This window comes from Lates calcarifer, linkage group LG8, assembly GCF_001640805.2.
Source record: "Lates calcarifer isolate ASB-BC8 linkage group LG8, TLL_Latcal_v3, whole genome shotgun sequence".
NCBI classification, from domain to species: domain Eukaryota; kingdom Metazoa; phylum Chordata; class Actinopteri; family Centropomidae; genus Lates; species Lates calcarifer.
Window position 1 is genome coordinate 7,109,745 of NC_066840.1, and position 20,355 is coordinate 7,130,099.

At 39.9% G+C, this 20,355-nt stretch overlaps 3 protein-coding genes across 4 annotated transcripts in view; 2 read left to right on the forward strand and 1 right to left on the reverse strand.

The window, feature by feature from the left end:
• The window catches only part of ppp2r2ba (protein phosphatase 2, regulatory subunit B, beta a), a 43,470-nt gene extending 30,893 nt beyond the window's left edge, over window positions 1-12,577 (reverse strand). Inside the window, exons 1-2 of one of the 2 annotated variants that reach the window (XM_018675526.1) lie at window positions 12,496-12,577; window positions 11,332-11,818 (exon numbers count right to left, since the gene is read on the reverse strand). In XM_018675526.1, coding sequence (XP_018531042.1) covers window positions 11,332-11,410 — 79 coding nt within the window. In that variant the 5' untranslated portion in view covers window positions 11,411-11,818; window positions 12,496-12,577. Of the gene's footprint in view, window positions 1-11,331; window positions 11,859-12,495 lie in introns of those variants that run through there. The other variant, XM_051072200.1, reaches the window with a different exon arrangement.
• Window positions 12,512-16,558, forward strand: rpl26 (ribosomal protein L26). Its single transcript, XM_018675532.2, has 4 exons — window positions 12,512-12,591; window positions 13,327-13,498; window positions 13,591-13,731; window positions 16,393-16,558. Exons 2-4 carry the CDS (start codon window positions 13,331-13,333, stop codon window positions 16,519-16,521), a joined length of 438 nt encoding a protein of 145 aa, XP_018531048.1. The 5' UTR covers window positions 12,512-12,591; window positions 13,327-13,330; the 3' UTR covers window positions 16,522-16,558.
• Window positions 16,559-17,786: 1,228 nt separating this feature from the next.
• Window positions 17,787-20,228, forward strand: atp6v0e1 (ATPase H+ transporting V0 subunit e1). The gene is made up of 4 exons (XM_018675533.2): window positions 17,787-18,008; window positions 18,570-18,617; window positions 19,582-19,703; window positions 19,860-20,228. Exons 1-3 carry the CDS (start codon window positions 17,905-17,907, stop codon window positions 19,673-19,675), a joined length of 246 nt encoding a protein of 81 aa, XP_018531049.1. The 5' UTR covers window positions 17,787-17,904; the 3' UTR covers window positions 19,676-19,703; window positions 19,860-20,228.
• Window positions 20,229-20,355: the final 127 nt, after the last annotated feature.

Consider the following 20,355-nt stretch of genomic DNA (forward strand, 5'->3'; position numbering starts at 1 on the left):
GTAGGAAACTTAATTTAGGCTCAGTGTTGTACTTTGTCACACACCAGGCCTCCAAACACATTTTATGCTAGGTGGGTCACAGAGCCATTTGGTCAGATCAATGTGAGCTAATCACTGAGAGCCAAGGCTGAAAATAAGCCGAACAAAGCTCATATATAACAGAATGGGAATGAACCTGACACATTTTAGAGTTTCAGTTAGATTATGGCTGCTAGATAGGGCTGTAAGGTCATTTATTTAAAGGCTAATGTTGCCAGGTTTAATATTAAATAATTTAGGACTTTGCACATGATCTGGCCCTTTAAATTAATCAATTAATTAATTTCATATTACATTTTTGCTCTGTGTTAATGGATAATGAATATTCAGTCTGGACAGTCTCTCAGATCAACTGTTATTCTCTTTGTAAAGGTTGCATTAGATAATCTTTCTGCATTTTAATAAAATGTACCTAGATCTTCATACATTAGCACGCAAAGTTTTTATTAGATTTATCAGATTTCATTTGCGCGGGAAAAACCTGCACTCATTTCATGTTTTTTCTTTTATGTTGGAGTCCTTGTCCTCTGACAGAAATCAGTCCGGGATCCTTCGTCTCTCGAGCCTGCCTGTGAATATGTCGAACAAATGAGATAACAAGTGCTGATCCCACTGAGTCTCATTCAGTCACGTCTGCATAATCCCAGTGGAGGAGATGGAGAAGTGAATCCAGAACATGGTGACGGTGTCAGTGATGGGATTTAAAATCTGGTTAGGTTCCAGTGAGACAAAGATGGTCAACAGGACTCTTTGCCAAAACAATTTCATTAAGGAGGAATTCAAATTCAGGAAAAGCATTTACAGCTATGACATGAGAGCAGTGTTGGTCCCTAGCTAATTGTATTTCTTTAGCCTTAAGTGAAATGTTTAATATAATCATGATATCTGCTAGTATCTTAGACATCTTTTATGTCATGCGAATGTTTATTATGTTCACCATCGTGGTTTAATGTGTTAGCATGTGAATGCAAATTAGCACTAAACATAAAGAACAGCTAAAGATGGGAACGTCATTAGCTTTATGGGTATTTGGGAAGTATTAGACGCTGAAATTCTGACCAAGGAAAAGGAGAGCCAGTGGATCACCAAGTAAATACAGTTCATCCTATTCCAACATGAAAAAAAAACAAAAAAGACTAAACTGAAACTTAAACTAAAATGACCTGAACACACAATTAACCAAGGGTTCATTTGCCAAAGAATTTAAATTTAAATCTAGCCACAGATACAAGATTTCTCAATTTAATCTACTTTTGCAGACAACTATAGAAAATACAAAGACTTTCTTTCACATCTCTCTCTGTAAAGAATATAGTGTATACTGTGTCAAGATATGTGACTGATGTGACTGTCAGTGCCATGGCTTTTGGAAGTTAAGATATTTAATGACTGTGATTTTACTTGTTGGTAGATCACCAGAGATCTTTCTGTGACTGTAACTGGCTGTAGAACACAGACTGGAAGATGATTTAATACAGTGTTAGCCAATATATGCACTATATTTTTAATTCAAGGAAGATTTTAAATTATTTCCTGGTCAATAATACCTGAGTTCCAAAGGAAACAGGCAGACATAGAAGCTTGGACAAAAGACAAGCATTCTATAATTTGTGTATTATGTGATGGTACACCTGTATGACTGCTGAAACTGTAGGCTATTGTTTCTTTCTTTCTTTGTGTAGGCACTACTTCCTGAATCTGAAAGTAGTATTATACTGGCATAAATGGGCCTAGTTGATGACTAATAAGGTTCACACGGGGGGGAACTCCACCAGCTTCCTTTCCTGCATAATAAGAGCAGCTATAAATAAGGTGCGGTTTTCTGTGTGGATCGGTGCAAGTGTGCTGCACATAGATGCTGTTTATCACAAATTGTGAATATGAGAAATCTGAAAGTAGAGATAAACAGAAATATAAAAGACTGAAGCAGACGGAGAGAGAATTGGTTTACTGATTTATGAGTCATCATGTGGCATCATGTGCTATCTATCCATTCAGAGAGTTGTGTTTTTTTTCTACTTTGTGTGTGTGTGTGTGTGTGTGTGTGTGTGTGTGTGTGTGTGTGTGCAGGGGCGGGGGCTGTGGCGTGGCGGAGTGAGTGAAAAAGAGACAGAGAGGAGAGACAGGCTGGTACTTTATGTACTGCTGCTGTCTGCTGCCTCATACAGTAGCATTTGGCTACATTATTTATCCAGTGCCATGTCTCATGCGTAGAACACCATTCAGACAGAACAGTAAAAGCCTTCACTAGAGTATGGCATGAGGAGTAAAGTATCTCTCTCTCCCATACACACACACACACACACACACACACACACTCTATATTCTGTCCACGGTGCTGACAAACACAAAACACAACAAACATCATAAACAGCTTTCTATCTATAGCCATCTCTGCTCCAGACTATGTTTTGGTTTTGATCCGTGCTCCATATCGACCATATTACTCAGGTTATTCTATACAAACGGGGCTGTGATGACTCTGCAACAGTGGATGGCTATTTTCAGAGGGATATTGAAAAACTATGCTGGGAAACTATAAAAGGGCACCTAAAGTGAGATCTCATTGAATCACAGCCGGGTGGGGTTGGGTTTCTACGGACAGCTGAGATAAACCCCCAGAGGTGACTCAAGAACTGAAAAAACAGTTTGTCCACCATCCTGAGAGCAGATGACACTCTCACTCTCACTTCTAGTCACAACCCTTGACTTCATGGAGCATCTTCGTTGGGCATACATATGTTTAATTGTTACTTTGTGTGTGTCTATGTATTGTCCTTTGATATATCCTACAAAGCCATGATGGGATCTGTAGTCCACAGAAAGACTGTTCTTGGTCATTATATTCGTAACATTTACACATTGTACATCAGGGACCTGCCCACTACAACAAGTTCTCACTTATGAGGGGAAGTGTTACTCATTCATTTTCACACCCAAAAAGTGTCACGGGACTACTACTTCTATGCACCTTTCTCTTTCCACGGAATATGAACGTATGTTGTTGAGTAGTGCTTCTCAACCTTCTTAAATGATACCAAAGATCATGTTCCTTATGTGTTCATTTGGAGTGATTTTTAATCAGATGTTATTTAAACCTGCATAAATTCATTTTCAGCCACTTGGGGGCAACATAAACAAGCAGTGAACAAACGTTATATTTAGCTAGTTAGCAACCTGTTGCTTACTTACACATTTAGCAGACACAGAGCAACATTAATATTCATTTTGAGCTGTAAGTCCAATATTCATTCTACAGATATATCCGGCTCTTTAGCTGCCGAATGCTCCACAGTGGTCTCTGACTTTGTGTGTTGTTCGCTGCTGGGCAGGTATCTTCTTTTTGTACAGCTTTTTTTTCACTGAGAGCAGCTGCCTGCTGAGCCTGAAAACAATTGATGACTGAGACTTAACCAAAACAGAAAGCTGCAGGCCGGAAAACTCTTAACAATGAGATGAAAGACACTTTTAACTCTGTAGAGCTGAGCCCAGTGATTACTGTGGGTTCATCACAACAATTTTCACATACATAATCATCATTTGATCCATTGTTAATGTAAGAATATTGATTATTATTGCTTTAATGATAGTAATTATATAGAAGTGGATACTGTAAAAGTGGATATTTTGGTTATTAAGCTTTATTTTGTCATTTTGTCCAGTCTGCATTTATTCTACAGCCATTTATCCATTACTTGTAGCGATCTATTTCAACTCATCTGCTTTCATGTTCGCTAAATAGTTTTTATGCACTCTTCAAGTGTAAATCATCTTTTCTGTTTTTTTTCCAAATGAAGGATCCTTCCACATACCCCCTAACTGTACCCACTAGGGTACAAGTACCCTTGTTGTAAAACTATGCTGTAATGGGAACGTCTGTATGTATATCAGCCCACATGATAATTTAAATACAGCTGAGATGCACACACTTTCAGTAAGACCAAAAATCTATCAATGAAATTCTTTTTCTTTCTGGTTCTTTGCTCTGTTTTATTTCAAATATGTACAGTTGCTGTGGCACTTTTTCTTATTGTACCATTTGTTCTTTTTTTTTTTTCATTTTTATTTCCTCTTCTCCACTGCTGCTCAACCTCATTAAAGTTTTATCCAAGCTACTCTTCCAGTCTAACTTCATAGACCTTAAAAAGGATGTGATGCAAACAAGAAAAGCTTTTTATCCATGTGCATCACCTGGGTGCAATGAACACTTGTTATACTTTAGCCTCAGTGAATCTAATTTTAATTGTGTTGTACTGCAAAAAAAAAGACAGAGATTGCACAAGGAGGGCATTCAAACAGTAAAAACAAATATGTTGGTTCACCACAGCTAAGAATATACTGCATTACACTGAATTAATGTGCCTCTGTAACGGTTTGTTTCAGTACAGTACATTTGCCCCCAAACTCTAATTTAACATTATTTGTAAAGGTATAAGTTGTAGGGACTTGCCATGAGCCACAGTTTAATGAATGAATTTTATTGCAGCGCTGTGAATCTGTTTGCACTAACCTGCCTCACTCAACCCATCAGGACCTTTATAAAACCGCAGAGACAGATGGGTGGAGAGGGAGACTGAGAGAAAGAGGAAGCCCATCCTGATGTTCTATATATACCCCAATCCCAATAGTAGCTGTGTTTCTGTGCTGCAGCCTGCCAGCCAGAGCAAAGGCCCAGCGGTCCAGCTCGATAAGGAGCCTCTTTGTCTGGCTCTATAGCTCCCAACAGGGGTTTAGTTGATGCTGTATAAGACAGGGGGTTCAAAACACAGAGGTTCACCCTTAAGTTACAGGCCAGAGGTGAAACACTTACACTAGTTCTACATGTTGTAAATCAGTGATAAGTATAAGAGAGAATGAGACTTGCGTCACTGTGTTTGCTGTAATGATACACTACCTCCTGTGAGGCTGTGAGAGTGAAGGGAGTCTCAGTGATACTGTAATTGCTCTCTTCTTTCCTTGTTTTCATGTAGACTTACTGTAGAGACCTAGCAGGAAGTGTTTGTGGTAAAGTGAGACTGAGAGAGAGTGCTGCGTGAGAATGAGACTGATATGTTATGGTGTTTTGATCTTTCTGTTGAAGGGAACTTCACGTTCATTCTAGTTCCCATAAGCTCCTGAGATCCACCTGGTGTGATTCAAAGGACACGTTTTAGCCCAACACACATCTCTTACACAGTGCTGCTGCTCACCATTTTTCAAAGGGTACCTTTGGCTTTAAACTTGACTTCCTTCCTTCCTTCCAAGCACCCATCTGTTTCCCTTCATTTCATTATTCCGTATGGAAATAATTATTGTATACTCCATAGGTACATACTTCATCACTATGAACATATTGTCACCTTGTCATGTTCCTCAAACTTGCATCATTGTCATGTAGCAATACAGCTGAATGCAGGGGAGAGGGGGAAGTTGAATGTAGGAACTAAACATTAACATTTGTCTTCTCTTTAATACCCATGTTGTCTACATTCTGAAATGTCCATGTGAGATGGTCTGTGTCAGCCAGACCAAACTTCCCCTCACATCATGTAAAAAATCTCTCCCTCTCAGAGATAAGGGGATATTATCGATACATTGCTGTGAAGAGAAGCTTAGAAGCTTTTTGGATATACACATAAACACAGGGGAGCCACATGGACTTGATGAAGAGCTAAGCCTCTCATGTAATTTGTAATCTATGTCCCTTAAAGAGGAATTTATATAGCCTATTTAAGATATTGATTGTTACATATCGTTTCTTGTTATGAGTAACGTTGTTTCACACTGTAGCATCTCCCTTCTTGAATGAGTGCTGTCAAGAGATTACTGACTAACTACGTCCCACCCCTATTAATCAATCAGAGTGTGTCTTCCACATGGAGGAGGTTATTTAACTTTTTTAAATGTATGCCATTACTGAAGACGCACTGTGCATCGACATGTTACTTGTTAGTACCTTATCGATAAATCACTAAAGCGAGTGAGCTCCAGTATTTATATGGGTACAGTCGATGAGAAGTGACCCACTGAAATGTTTTAATGTTTAAACATATACATTTCAATCCCTACTCATAATTTAGCTCTCCACAGCGCTAAACGTGACAGTTAGTTTGCCTTTCTCATTTGCAGTTCCCATTGCACTTCATGTCACTGCTAGCTCCCTTTGGCAGCCTCAGGAGGGTACACATTGTATCATAGACCATGTATTGCAAACACCTGATGCAATACACGTGTAGCCAGCGAGGAGCTTCAAACTGGTCCCACCACACAGGCACCCTGACCAACAAGAGAAAGAAAATAGTTTTGTTACAATTTTACAACAATTGTGACTAAAAACCACAAATGTGGATTCTGCCAATCATATCTGGCCGATACATGATCAGTTTGCAAAGGTCAGTATGGGCACCGGTACAAATCCAGTGTAATGGATCTGTGCATCACTTAGTTAAAACATGAAAAACCATACAGTCCACTAAACTTGCATTAATTACCTCTTAGTGGCATCATAACAGGCTGTAAACAAACCAGCAGACACAGAGCAACATTAGCATGAGAAAAATATCTGTCTCTAAATGCTACAGTGCACTCACCAGCTGATGGCTAATTTCATCTTTCTGTCAGTCTGGAGCTGGTCAGTTAGCACACAGTGGTTTCATCAGATGTTTCTAAAAACTGTTGGAAATGACACTGATGGGAGCCAAAACAGCTCAGCCTCAGTCTGGTTATTATTCTACTTTCCTAAACTCCTTGGCAGTCTAATCATTGTTTCTCCCCTGCAAACAGAAATAGATTTCAGAAAGAAGAGAACAAAAGTCACTTACAAATAAATATCACAATAATACTGCTTCAATCGATCATTTCTAAAAACAGAAGCAAATCTCTTATTTTGTGATTCTAATCTTTTCCATGAAGAGAAACTGTCTTTTCTCACAAGCTCCACCACAGGGTCTGCTGTTTCTGAACACCTGAAGCAAGTAGGCATGAAAGTGTCTTGCTCTAGGGCACTTCAGCAGAACAGATGTTTGTTGTCAGAGGACCTTGTGCATGTGGATTCCACTTTAAAGGGGCACTCCACTGATTTTGCACATCAAGTACGGTTTAATTGCCCTGGGCCGTACTATTCAGCCTGTGAAAACAGTTGTACGATGTCCTCTGTGGTCTGAGAAAATTACCCTAATGATGTCATAGCGATGTCATCAGGGTTATCCCAGCATGGGACGACAAACTGAAAGCTTGTGTTACAAACTTAAGGCGTGGAATTTAAAGGACATGGGCATTTAGCAGTCTAACAAAAGATGCTATTGAGTGTTGTGCAATGTGGAAAATGTAGAGACTAGAAACTAAATGTCAAGATATTTCTACACTTCTGATCATCTTTTTCTAGTCCACTATATGGGAGTGCAATACTAAATTGCTGGAGTAGCCTACCCCTTTAAGGACAGTTTCTTTCTGTACATGTTATCCCGCAGGGTGGTGAAATATGAAGCAGTGGCTGCTCATGGGTGGAGAGAAAATACCCAAAGTGGTCTTTCAGAACCACTGCGTCCTCTCATCTCACCCTTTCTCTGCGGTTTCCTTTTTAGCACCCCTTTGTTCCCTCATCCCTCTACCCTCTGCACAGAAAAGCTGACCAAACTAGACTGAACAGTCACGTGTAGGAGTGTGCGGATGCCTTATGCGAGTGAGTGTATGTAGGGTGTTTGTCCCCAGCGGCATGCAAGGACGGGACGGCTACGAGGAGTGTGTTCTGAGCTGTGAAGTGGGTGTCTGTCAGGATAGCAACAGCACTACGGGATGTATGATAACGACACACATACACACCAGCATACGCTGTGTTCCTCACCCACAAAAACTCCAACTCGGTGTCACGCTTTGTCAAAATGCCGACAGAAGTCCCCCTCAGGCACTGCCATGAGAAGCTCACTGCTCCTCTTATAAATAAAACACTCCACTCAAAATGCACAAATACACATATACGAAAACAAACACACACACTGCAAGACCAGACAAATGTCAACTATAGTCATTAATCACAAACACTTTCTTGTCACAGATCTGACTTTAAGTATGAGCCACTATTCTCTATTCTGCTTTTTCCCATCCCACTTAAACAAATAATGTATCACAGAGTTTCCCTCAGACGTTACAGCAACAAGAAGAAGGAAGCTGAGGCAGGACTGGCTCTGTTGATTGATGGCAGCGTGAGATGTGGTGAGGTGTCAGTTGGGGACGCACATTTTTTTTCCTGACTCAAACATAAGACAGCAAGAAGGGAGACACACATACACACACACATACACACACACACCCATCAGAAACCTTTAAGACTTAATCCATCACACCAGAACTGACAGACTGATGTGAAACGGGAGAAAAGAGAACACCAGGGGACAAAAGAACAGAAAAAATATATAAAAGCCACACAGAGACTCTCATGCAAAGTTACACAAGAGCCCAAATACACACACACACACACACACACACACACATTTAAAAGACACAGGCAGTCAAAAGCTGGCTGTGTATCCCTCAGAGACTGGACCCAGGTGAATCCAAGTGATGCTGGCACACTGCTCTCCACAATGGCCCAGATAAACAAAGAGAACGCACACACACACTATGGTCCAGTACAAGGCTTATATAATGTATTTTCCACTAACATGGTAACTGCACACTCATCTTCCCTGGGGTGAACTCTGCTCAGCCAGAGCAGACATGAATGCTGGGAGATGTTGAAGAGGGAGGGAAGGAGGAGGAGGAGAAGGAGGAGGGCTTGAGAGGAATCGAGAAGGACCGACCAGCCTCCTCGAAAAAAAGCAGCAGGTCTAATGAAAGGGCACAGCGCAGTAACAAGGTCACGACGTCAAGGAAGTGCAAACACAAGCGTAAACAACCACCAAGACACTCTGAAGCTTCCATGCAACACACAAACACACGCACTAACACGTGCACTGATTTGTGCACACACACGTCTACTCTTTCGTACGTTTTAATCACAGACACGCATGGAGTGGATGGCGTGCAGCAGAGATGGCCTGTGTCATTTTTACACATCATATTTCCAAGGTCATCTGCTGTGTCATCACGCCCTGTTTGGCCTCCAGCACCAGTTTTAACATCTCTCGCTTTCTGCGTATGACTGTTTCATATTTCTCCACACAGAGAGCAGCTCAGGATCACGGATCATATTACTGTGGCCGGGCAGTGCAGCTCCATGTTTACTGATCTATCACTTCCTCTATTATACCACTCCCTTATCTTAGGCTGAGGGGCTGAGAGTCAGAGTGGGAGTTAAGAGAACGGGAGTGAGCGCAAAGAAAGAGGGGGAAGGACTGTGTTTGTTGACCTCGCCTCACGTGACGGGAGCTCACGTTACTTTTAGCTGTTTATGGTTTAAATATTTGAGAAATAGGATTTCAGTGTCACACCAAACATCACCTTTAAGCAGCTGTTGAAATTAAAAATATATACCAGAGATGTCCACATGTACAAGAAGGATGCCTGAATGCGAAGGTTTGAGCTTGAGCTTGTAAACAGTACATTGACTAAACTCCCCATTTACTAGCTTTTCAACCATATCTTGTAGTATCTTCAGTGGATGCAGTTTACTCAGTCATCATGCAGATAATACTTTGATGACTTCAAGATCATACTTTGTTTTTGTCATGATGATTGCACCATATCATCACGACACAGATATTATACTCTAAGATATTGACTAGCTTCTTTAATGAGTCTTGAGTTTTTTGTTTTAAATGATGGCACTCTAATTTTCCAATTTAAGACTTATTCTTATTATTCTAAGAAAATGACTATTTTTCATATTTTGTTGTAACATCTTTAAATCCGTGACTAGTTTGCTGCCTTTTCTTTTACAAATCCAACCACTCCTACACTGTTTAAACCACATAAAGATACAAAAACTTGTAGATGCATGGAATTAATGCATATAAACTGTTAAATATTAGTTTTTATTCTCTTTTTTAAATTTTGTTTATATTCAATTTTCAAACATTTATATTTTGATAGAGCTTTAAAAGTAATCGTCTTTCCTCTATCAAATACTCTATATTCTTTTGTTGTAAATTCTGTTTTTGTGTAACCTGAAGCTCTTATTATGTTTCGTACCTTGCATGAAAGACTCTGTCAATAAATCCACTTTCACTGTTAAACCTCGTAGCCTAACTGTATCCAATAAATCGAGAGCAATTTAATTATACTTTAAATGGCTAATCAACATAAAATTGCTCAGAAGGGAGAAAACAGGGAGTCAAACTCTGAGAGAGAGAAGAGAGCGAGGTAATAGACGTGATGGAGCAGAAGCATACATAAGTGAGTGAGTGAGTGAGTGAATGAATGAGTGAGTGAGTGAGCCTCCTGTCACATCTTTCTCCTCCATACTGAATATATTCGGTATATATACATATATAGGTCAGTTCTACAGGCCGTGAAGGGCCCAGACTGTGACCACCACATACTGCACTGTACATTATACCACACTGTCTTCCTTCCTGTGCCAGAGGGCCGAGCGCGCACAGGAAGGAGAGCAACCATGCAAAGCTAAATAATGCAGAGGCTCAGTCTCCACATTATGACCTAGTAAATGGCTGGTTATACAAACACGCAGACCCTCTTGGGCTGCCCCGTTTGACAGCACAATCAGCAGGATGAATTGACCAGCTCTTATGAACTCCTTTAGTTGTTATGGTGGCCCGGGGTCAATTCACCCGATTCAGCATTTTAACTTTGTACAACTCTAGGGGATATAACTCAGTCTGGACTGGGTGTGTTAGGTGGAAAATGTTTGTGGAATTTTGAGGGAATCCCAACCTCTGAACTGCAGCCTGATGTTGTCCCAAAAAGGCCTATTGCCATGCATGTTGTCCATAAAAGGCTGAAATGAATGAGAGTTAAGGGGCAATGAAAATACCTGTCATGCAAGTCCACAAACTGAGTCTCTCTTGGCATGTATGCTGTAGGCCTGTGTGTTGACAGCTTTAGCTTTAAGGAAAGCAAAATGAGTGACACGAGGAGTGCCACTCTCTACACCAGACAGGCACACAATCACACACATATAAACGCATCAGTAATCTTTACATCTGCCCCATATCTAGATCTGAGAATGGCTCCAACTTCACGCACTGTGACAAATCTGCAGTCGGCTATGTGGCCCTCCAACTGGCCGGTCTTAACTTCTGCACACATGTACACTGTATGTGTCAGGGACAGAGTAAGCAGCCTCAACATTCATGTCACACGCTCAAAGTAAGCAACTCACAGCCCCTTGACAGCCTCCTCGGCGTCCCACCCTACCTTCGGTGTGGCAAGTGGAGGACAGGATGGTGCTCGGAGGGCGGAAGAGGTACGGGAGATAACGGGAAAAACATTTCATCTTCTTCTCCGATGCTTGCCGACGGGTGAAAAGCGTTGCGTTGCGGGCTCCACATCCGCACTGCCACCGCGACAGCCAGCCAGAGAAGAACCAGGGGGGTGCGGGAGGGGAAAGAGGCTCTCTGTCCGCGGCGCAGGGGGCTATGACAGCATCACTTTTCGCAAGGCAGACAGCGCAGCCAGGCAGGAAGGCAGGCAGGCAGGCAGCAGGCTCCGGTGGAACTGCGCGCCGCCCGGGGAGCAAACAGCGCACGGTGTCAGCGCGCCTCCGTTTGTGTGTCGGTGGCTCACTCAGTCAGTGTAGTTGTGTGAGTGAGAGCAGGACGGGGTGGTCGCTTCTGTCCTCTCAGATGGGAGGTCAATGTGTGGTCCGCCGGTGTAAACAACCCCCTTCGTGTTTGTTTGTCAGCTTATTGGAGTAAAAGGAGCAATTAGGTACGGCTGATTGGAGTGGCCTACTGATGTAGCTAAGAGGAACCCATAATATAATTGCTCGCCTGGTGTTTAATTTTATTTTTTTTAAATAATAGCCTACCTTGAATTTATTTATACTTTATGGTAAAACTATAGGACTACAATTTGTCGTGATATTTATATGTATTTTACTTTGGCATAATGTTATTTATTCTTCGTCCTAAAATGAAAGAGATGAGCAGAGTGTGTGCTGAACACAGGCTAAAAGTTGATGAATCATAACAAAACTTGTTTCCAGCTGCTGACCAGGTTATTGATTAATTGGGTTTGGCGCCATCTTTTGGCAATATAGCATATGGGCAGCAGACTAGGGTTATACCGTCACAAAAATAAAACCAGTAGTCTATATAAAACCAGTGCAACAGACTATAAGTTAAAGAAATACATGATTGTTTAGCAAAGAGGGTCATAAAATTAATGTTCATTCATATTAATGAACTTTAAATTGAGTAATAATGCAAAACCATAAAAAATAAAAATGAACTAAAAGCTTTAAATTCAGCCCATAAGTCGAATTTAACCATTACACCTAAACGCAGCTGAGTTAAAAATGTTTATACGACTAAATTTACGTGCTCCTGTTTTATATTGATTGTTTAATTGTGTTTTTACCTCTTTACGTTGACATCTCGCGAGACTTGAGTGTGAACTAATGCCAGCGGAAGTAGATTACAGGTCTCTTTTCCGCCGGCCATAGGGGAGCTAAGGGTAGGTGATGAATTCCTGGCAGATATTTTCACTAAAGTAATCACGATCCATCCTCCGTGTAATGTCACTGTGAATCCGTATGAAAGCCTAAACACATTTTAAACACATTCATAACTTAAAGACAGCCAATATTGAACCCATTTTGATGATAGATGACTAAATAAAAGCCTTCAGTGTTTGGTCCCGCTGCTCGCTCCGGCAGTATCCGCATGTCGGCTCTGTGAAATGAAGGGGCTCTATTCCTGGTGCTAGCGAGTAGTGCCCGGCTTCATTCACAGTTAATGTGGTTTCTATTGAGTATGAAGTGTTCTCGACAATATTACTGAGTTAATGTGGGGAGAGGAAAACTCGCGCTCCAGTGTGTCTGCTACATTATGCTAACGCCTTAGCATTTTGTCGTTAGCTTAGCATTCAGTTTTGAAGATAGCTAAGATTTTTAAACTACAGACGTAGTGAGTGTGTTAAGTAGTTGCAGGTTTGGGCACACAAAGATGCTTTTTGTGACGCAGGCGAAAAACAGAAACGCAGTGTTACACTTGTGTTGACGCTGGCGTCTTATTCATGGCGTTAATATTTCTAATCTTATGGGATCTTCTGTTGAATCCATTTGTGCTTTCAGGAGTCACTGTTCAACAGGCAAGAGATTGATCTATGTCCAACAACTGCAACTTTTCTAACATGAGTATGTAGATGATGTCAGCATGCTGATAACCTGTATATCTCGTTTGCTTACAGCATCATGAAGCTGAATCCATTTGTAACCTCCTCCCGCCGCAAGAACCGCAAAAGGCACTTCAATGCCCCCTCACACATCAGGAGGAAGATCATGTCTTCCCCCCTTTCCAAGGAGCTCCGTCAGAAGTACAACGTGAGGTCCATGCCCATCCGCAAAGATGACGAAGTCCAGGTATTGTACTTAAGATTTCTGAAAGTTTCTCATAATTGGTTTAAAAAGTGTTGGCTGCACACACTTGACATATTTGCATTGTTTTCAAACAGGTCGTCCGTGGACACTACAAAGGCCAGCAGATTGGCAAAGTAGTGCAGGTCTACAGGAAGAAGTATGTCATCTACATCGAGCGCGTGCAGAGAGAGAAGGCCAACGGAACCACAGTCCATGTCGGCATCCACCCCAGCAAGGTGAGACAAAGTTGTCCTCAAATGGTTGGAAATGTGGAAATGAGAGAGAAGTGTAAGGATGAATCTGAGATTGTTGAACAGTGTAGGTTACTCAAGGGAAGAGAGTGGATGCAGACATATGTAAACAAACGGAGTGTGTACCGGTCAAGATGTCCTTGTCTTTTTGGTATGTCTTTGAGAATATGTGAGATGGAAACACAAACTGTTCAGTGCAGTCTTATGTGTTAAACCATATTTCCCTGTGGAGTACTCTACCTGTTTTCCCTTTACTCTGCTCCTGAAGTACTGACAGTTTTTCTTTATGGCTGACCTTGCAAGCACTTTGTAATGGAGGTGGGAGCAGGAGAGCAGTACTTAGCTGCAGTGTGTTGTGTTCAGCATTAGACTGAAAATGCTGGGCCACACTTGATTTCATTGTTAAAAGTGCTTTAACTGCCACCAGGAGAAACACTTGTAATACAACATCGTTCCATTTTAGTAATTGTCAGAGGCTCTGCTTCAACTCTGTGGTGATCTTAGACTGTAGTTAGTTGTGCAGGTTTATTAGGCTGCATTATATTTAGGAGTTTCTAATGTTATGTCTACTGCATTTACATACATGTGAAAGACAGTTTCTTCTGGATTTCAAAGTTCTCTGACACTGTAAGATGGTACATTTTACCATCAGTTGCTGTCTGTATTTCTACACAGCTGTCATTAGATCCAATAATAATCTAGACTTGTGAGCCCTCTTGTTCACCAGCTTGTCTTGTTAGTGTATGTATGTACTTAATTTGACTAATATTATGAGGACTGTAAATAACATGGAAATGCTTTGTGAAGCTGAAAACAATGTAAAAAGGTATTATGGACATGTTCAACTCTGTCAGATTGAAAAGATAATATATGAAAAGAGCTCTTTAACATTGCGAAAATTAACCGTTTGTTGTAACTGCAAAATAATGTTGTGTTTTGCACTGAAATTAGAACTGTAGGAATAAACAAGTGAAAGCAGAGAAATAATTCTTCCAAACTGTGAGCACACAAGCAGGTAAACAAGATGATACTTGTCCATATCATGGACAGAGTCATTTTGAACCCAGTTAGCCAGTTTTATTAGTTGAAGTTCAGCTTCACTGTGAAGTATCAGTGTCTGAAAAGTTGTATTAAAGCAGTGAATGTAAATAGTTATTAATTTATGTTAATGATACGGGGTACACAGTGATCAGAAAAGCAGGATTCCCTGTACATTTTAAAGCAATCCGATAGAACAGCCTTGCATGAAATGCTGTGTTTGTAATGTGAAATTTGTGGGCCAGAGTGAATTAGTATTTCTACTCTGGTCATTTTTAAGACTGTTAAGAGTTATTTGTATTGTAATATATGTAAGGCAAACAAAATTCTTAAAAAGGTTTCAAAATAATGTAGTCCATTAGTACAACATTTTAAAATACAGCATCAAACCCATAAAACAGTCACACAACTAACTAAAATGATGTAGTATTTTTTGCAGAAGCTTTTGTCACTGAAGACCTTGACATGTCACAGTAAAAAAAGCACAGATGTTAAATCTAAAAAAGGGCTGAATTCCATTTACTGCTTCAGTTTTCAGGATCCTGGTTTTGTTCAAACTGATTCACTGTCATTTCTGACTGGGACTCTTGAATAGAGGAGTCATTGTTATTAGCAATGCCTATGATTTTCTAACTAAAGCAAGTCAAAATGTCTGCTGTGAAAAAGGCCTGTTGGATGAACTATTGCCCTGTGTCATTCTCATTGTTTAGCTCACTGCACCAAACCTGCTGGAAATCCCACCATAACATTTTCTTGTATTAAATATTGGGCTGTGAGTAAGCTGTCAAGTGACAGTCACCCAGATGTGATTGATGAAAACTCTACGCAACAACATTTTGCTGTGCTCTCACAGATACATGTGAACTGGCCAAAGCAAACTGTGCTGCTGGTTAGTGCCAGTAGAGCATTTGGCTCAGCCAGCAGGCCATTTTGACATGTCTTGGCAGAAAAGGCACAGGTCCATCTAATGGCAATAATGATGCTTTTTATACTTTTTTAGTGTTCTAGTGTAACTGCTTTTTAACCAGCCTGCACTGCACCCGGAGTCCCGGAATTGGCACTCAATGATTGTCAATTATTACACCTGTGTTTTCCCACTGTGCCATATTAATATACACTGTTGGGAAAAAAAGACTGAGTTTAATAGCAGTGGTTCATGTTTTCACTGACAACATGAACTAAGAGATTTTATTCACAACATGAGGGAAAAATGACTCAAATATTTTAATATCATGAAGTAACTACCAAAGATGCAAGGCTATTAACTGTTAACAGGATGGATTCAGTTAACACACTTAACTGTTGGCTGATAACTAGGATATTGAAAACTAGAGTAGCATAAAGGATCACTTCATTGTATTCAGTGTGATGTCTAGGGTGTAATGCCTTTCAGGGCTTTTATGGATATGACATTGTGTACTGGTTATAGTTCCATAGCTGTTCAGTAATTGACTTCCACTGAAGACGTCAGCCTTGTAACTATGATGAAGTGTCCACTGGTAATTATAGACAGATTATTGTCATACATTCGTTTTCATGCGTGTTTGGTGCCACGGCCAACAAGGTTTTTCTCCACTTGTTTACTGATGCAGTGTTTCCCCTCTGCAGGTGGTCATCACCAGGCTAAAGCTGGACAAGGACCGCAAGAAGATCCTGGAGCGCAAGGCCAAGTCTCGCGCCGATGGAAAGGAGAAGGGCAAATACAAGGAGGAGACCATTGAGAAGATGCAGGAGTAAAAATGATCTTTTGCTATCAATAAACTGTATAAATGGACCTCACTCTGTCTGTCTCGTGTTTTAGTTGTAGAGCTGGGGTGATTTTGTCTTTGCATCATGTCAGGTGTATTTGTGGGTCAAGGAATTTCTCTTTCAAACATTCATACCATATCTGAGGTAGTGTAATGCAAACCTAAAGATCATTTGTACTGTACAGCACCTGTCAAAAAGTTTTCATTGTGAAAGGTCTAGAAAGAGCCCACAAGAATACAAAACACACTGTAGAGCACCAGTTTTTAGTGCAGTGCTGGGTTAGTGAAACTAATTTTGGATACTAATAATGTGCTTTTCTGTCTGAGCTTTGCATATGGGGCCCAGTGTTGGTTATTCCTGTCATAAGGATGATAGAAATGCACAAGATATCTGACGTATATATAGAAATAATTTAATTGAAAAGCTTTTTGTTTATCAGTCACAAGTAAATTTATTTGTATAGTGCCAGTTCACAACAGAAAATATCTCAGGAACTTTTCACATACAGCAGGTCAAGACTATAGTCTTTATGATTATTTACAGAGATCCAACAGTTCTCACCACAAGCAAGCACTAGTTAAACATGACAAAAAAGGAAACTGCAGATTGTCTGAACAATGAGCCTCTGGTGGTTTCACGAATTTATCTTCTCCAGATTGATCATTTTTAGGGTTGGACATTAAAATGAGCATCACCTAGACAGCCTAAAAACCTAATTGACTTAAATGCTACATGAGTTTAAAGAGGGGAAGTTACAATGAAATCGGAATAAATTAATTTTTTGCAACATTTTTGATAGCAACGTGGACCTGGTGTTGCTTGCATGGCCATAACAAATGTGTAACTTTACTAAATGAACAGTAGGTGTCACTTTTTCTCACAAACGGGACATTCCCAGTCGTAGGGAGTCTGAAAATGTCCACATTAAGTGTCTCTAAGCAGCATAACTTAACAAAAGAGCCTGTCTTTCGAAGTGAGGTATTTGCTTGAACAGCATATGTTACTTATCTATGAAAAGTTGCCATAAGCTTGATATTTCACGAGTCAACGTGCCAATTTTCTTAGCTGTTTAAGTTTAATAATGATTTAACATGTCAAATACTTATTTTATCGATTTAAAAAAAAAAGAAAAAAGGCCAGATTAGCACTTGTTGCATATTTTCAGTGAGTTCCAGCTTTAACCAGGCAGACTCTTCTCAAATGAGCGTCCAGAGCAGGACAGACTCATGTCCCCTCCCTCCTCTGTTTAATGGTCATGTGATACGTGCTGCCTTCTCTCTGTCTTTCGGAGGCTGTTGGACACAAGTGAAGTTATCTCAAGTCAAAAGTTTATACATCTAAGATATTCTTGGTTTTAAACAAAACACCAATATGGCGGAACTAGGTTTTGTGATCGCCATCTCTGTGGTGACCCTGTTTTGGGCCCTCATCGGAGGAGTTGTGCCGCTGTTTATCCCCAAAGGACCAAACAGAGGGTAAGTTTGTTAGCTTCACTTTAGCTTTCTGTTAGCCAAGTTTTTATTGTAGTTTGTTCCCGTGACTCTCATTTGATACAAGTAGACTTACAGCGCATTGCGTAGCGTTTGTTTTTAAATAAGTTTCCCAACGCTGTCTGATCAATTTAAGAAGTTTTATCCTTGTGAGCTAGCTTTGCTTGCTAGGAAGTAAAAGTTTGGGTTAGCTAACTGAAGCTAACTTGACAGCCATTCCTCCTGTTTGAGTCGGAGAAAGCTCCATATTTACTATTACTCGTTTATACTAGGGTTGCTGGCATTTCCCTATCTTAAAGCTGTACTTTCCATGTCATTATGTTAAGATATCAAACTATATTAGTAGTTGGAGTTTATGGAGTATATGTACTCCATCTCTGGAAAGAGTGTCTAATGCAACTTCCTTTATTTGTCTGTCACTATCACGAGTTCAAGCTGTTGAAGCTAGCAAGCTAATGAATGGCCTGTGATGAACGTGAAAAACATTTATGCAGTCATTACATGTAAAGTATGCATCTTTTAATTAATTTTCTTCTATTCCTGCAGAGTGATAGTCACAATGCTGGTGTTAACTGCAATTTGCTGCTACCTTTTGTAAGTATCATCCAGGAAATGTACCAGGATGTCTCTAGCATGAAGTCTGTGTTTTAAAATATATCATATATGTGCATCTGTAGCTCATATTTAACTAAAATAATAGAGGGTCAGTAAGAATCAGAGCTATAATATAAATTGCTGAAATGATTAGTTAATTCATCCATTGACAGATAATTATTTGACAGCTGTTATTGTAATCTATAATTAAGTTGTCAAGCAAAAATAATATTCCCTTGTGCCAGCTTCTCAGATGTGAGGAATTGCTGCTTTACTTTGTCCTGTGAGAGAGTAAGATGAATACTTTAGGGTTTTGGACTGTTGTGTCAGACAAACAAGACACCTGAAGGCGTTACCTTGGGGTGTAGAGAGTGTATTATATACTTTCCACTATTTTCTGTAATTTTATGGGCCGGCAATTAATACAGAAAGTAATAGGTAAATCATTTGAAAATGAAAACACTCTTAATTTACAGCCCAAGTAATACAGAACAAATTTCCCACATTTCTACAATTGGCCACTGGTTGAGACAGTATTAAGTGGTTTCTTGTCACTTCATAATAATTTGTGTGCATTACTATCACAATAAAACAAATTTTGTCATTGAGGTTATTACTGCTATAAATATACATAGTATTTCTGTCCTATGATAAAATATTTATGCTCACAATTAGGTGCAAGTGTGCATATGGTGTCATGTTACATGTCAGATGGGCAAAAGGGGGCAGCAGAGACAAAGCAGAGTGTTGCAGCCAAGTAAAATTACCTCCCAAAGGCCCTCAGTTTGAGGCTGTGTGGAATAATCCCAACAGCTCGATGTTTTGATATAAGAAATGTAGGCCTGCTTTTTTAAACTACATTTTGTTAGACAATAAGAAATGACCCACGCCACTAAGTGCTCAGTTTTGTGTTCAGAAGTTTTGTATTGACACATATGATCTTACTATCCTTTCTGTCCACCAGCTGGTTAATAGCAATTCTGGCCCAGCTGAACCCACTTTTTGGGCCTGCTCTGTCCACTAACACCATCTGGTACCTGAGATATCACTGGCCTTAATTTTACATTTTCAGGACTGACCATGAAGGTAATCTTCCTCTGCAAGACTAAATCACTGAATTTACATTTGATATTGTGCTGTTTGTGCATCTTATGGATACTATACTTATATGTGGCCTCTAGATGAAACATTTTCTTGCTTTTCTTGGTTTTCCCTAAAACTGTTGGTAATATTTCTCAACAGGGGAGGATGTGACACTGCTGCATACCAATGAACATTTGCTACTCACTCTATGCAGAGATCATTCCTTCTGAATCGCCTTAAACTCAGATCCCTGTGTGATTACTGAGTGATGCCCTCACTGGTGCCTTGTACAAAAATGATTTCCAAAGGACTTCTGATAGATCTCACTGAATGTGCTTTACTTTAAATTAAAGCAGCCTTCACTTGGTGTTGTTTGGTTTATATATGATGTATATTGTGTTATTGTTAATATGAATGAGCTTGCCTTTAAATAGTTGATGTGTGTGTGATGTGATCTTTCTTTGTCTGTTAATATGACTGTTGGATGTATTCCACTGAACTGTTAATTAATAAAGTAATAATCAAAAATGTGTGTCCTTTCAGTGCATTATTTCATAATCAACTGTGTTATTAAGTTTTTTTTTTTTTTTTTAATGTAAGTACAGTTTTTTAAGTACAGTATGAAATATACTGAATTTGGATGTACGGTAGAGTT

Coding starts and splice junctions, on each gene's coding strand:
- rpl26 (XM_018675532.2), top strand. CDS start 13,331: ATGAAGCTGAATCCATTTGTAACCTCCTCCCGCCGCAAGAACCGCAAA. Junction 13,499..13,590: donor GCAAAGATGACGAAGTCCAG/GTATTGTACTTA, acceptor GTTTTCAAACAG/GTCGTCCGTGGACACTACAA. Junction 13,732..16,392: donor TCGGCATCCACCCCAGCAAG/GTGAGACAAAGT, acceptor TCCCCTCTGCAG/GTGGTCATCACCAGGCTAAA.
- atp6v0e1 (XM_018675533.2), top strand. CDS start 17,905: ATGGCGGAACTAGGTTTTGTGATCGCCATCTCTGTGGTGACCCTGTTT. Junction 18,009..18,569: donor CCCAAAGGACCAAACAGAGG/GTAAGTTTGTTA, acceptor CTATTCCTGCAG/AGTGATAGTCACAATGCTGG. Junction 18,618..19,581: donor GCAATTTGCTGCTACCTTTT/GTAAGTATCATC, acceptor TCTGTCCACCAG/CTGGTTAATAGCAATTCTGG.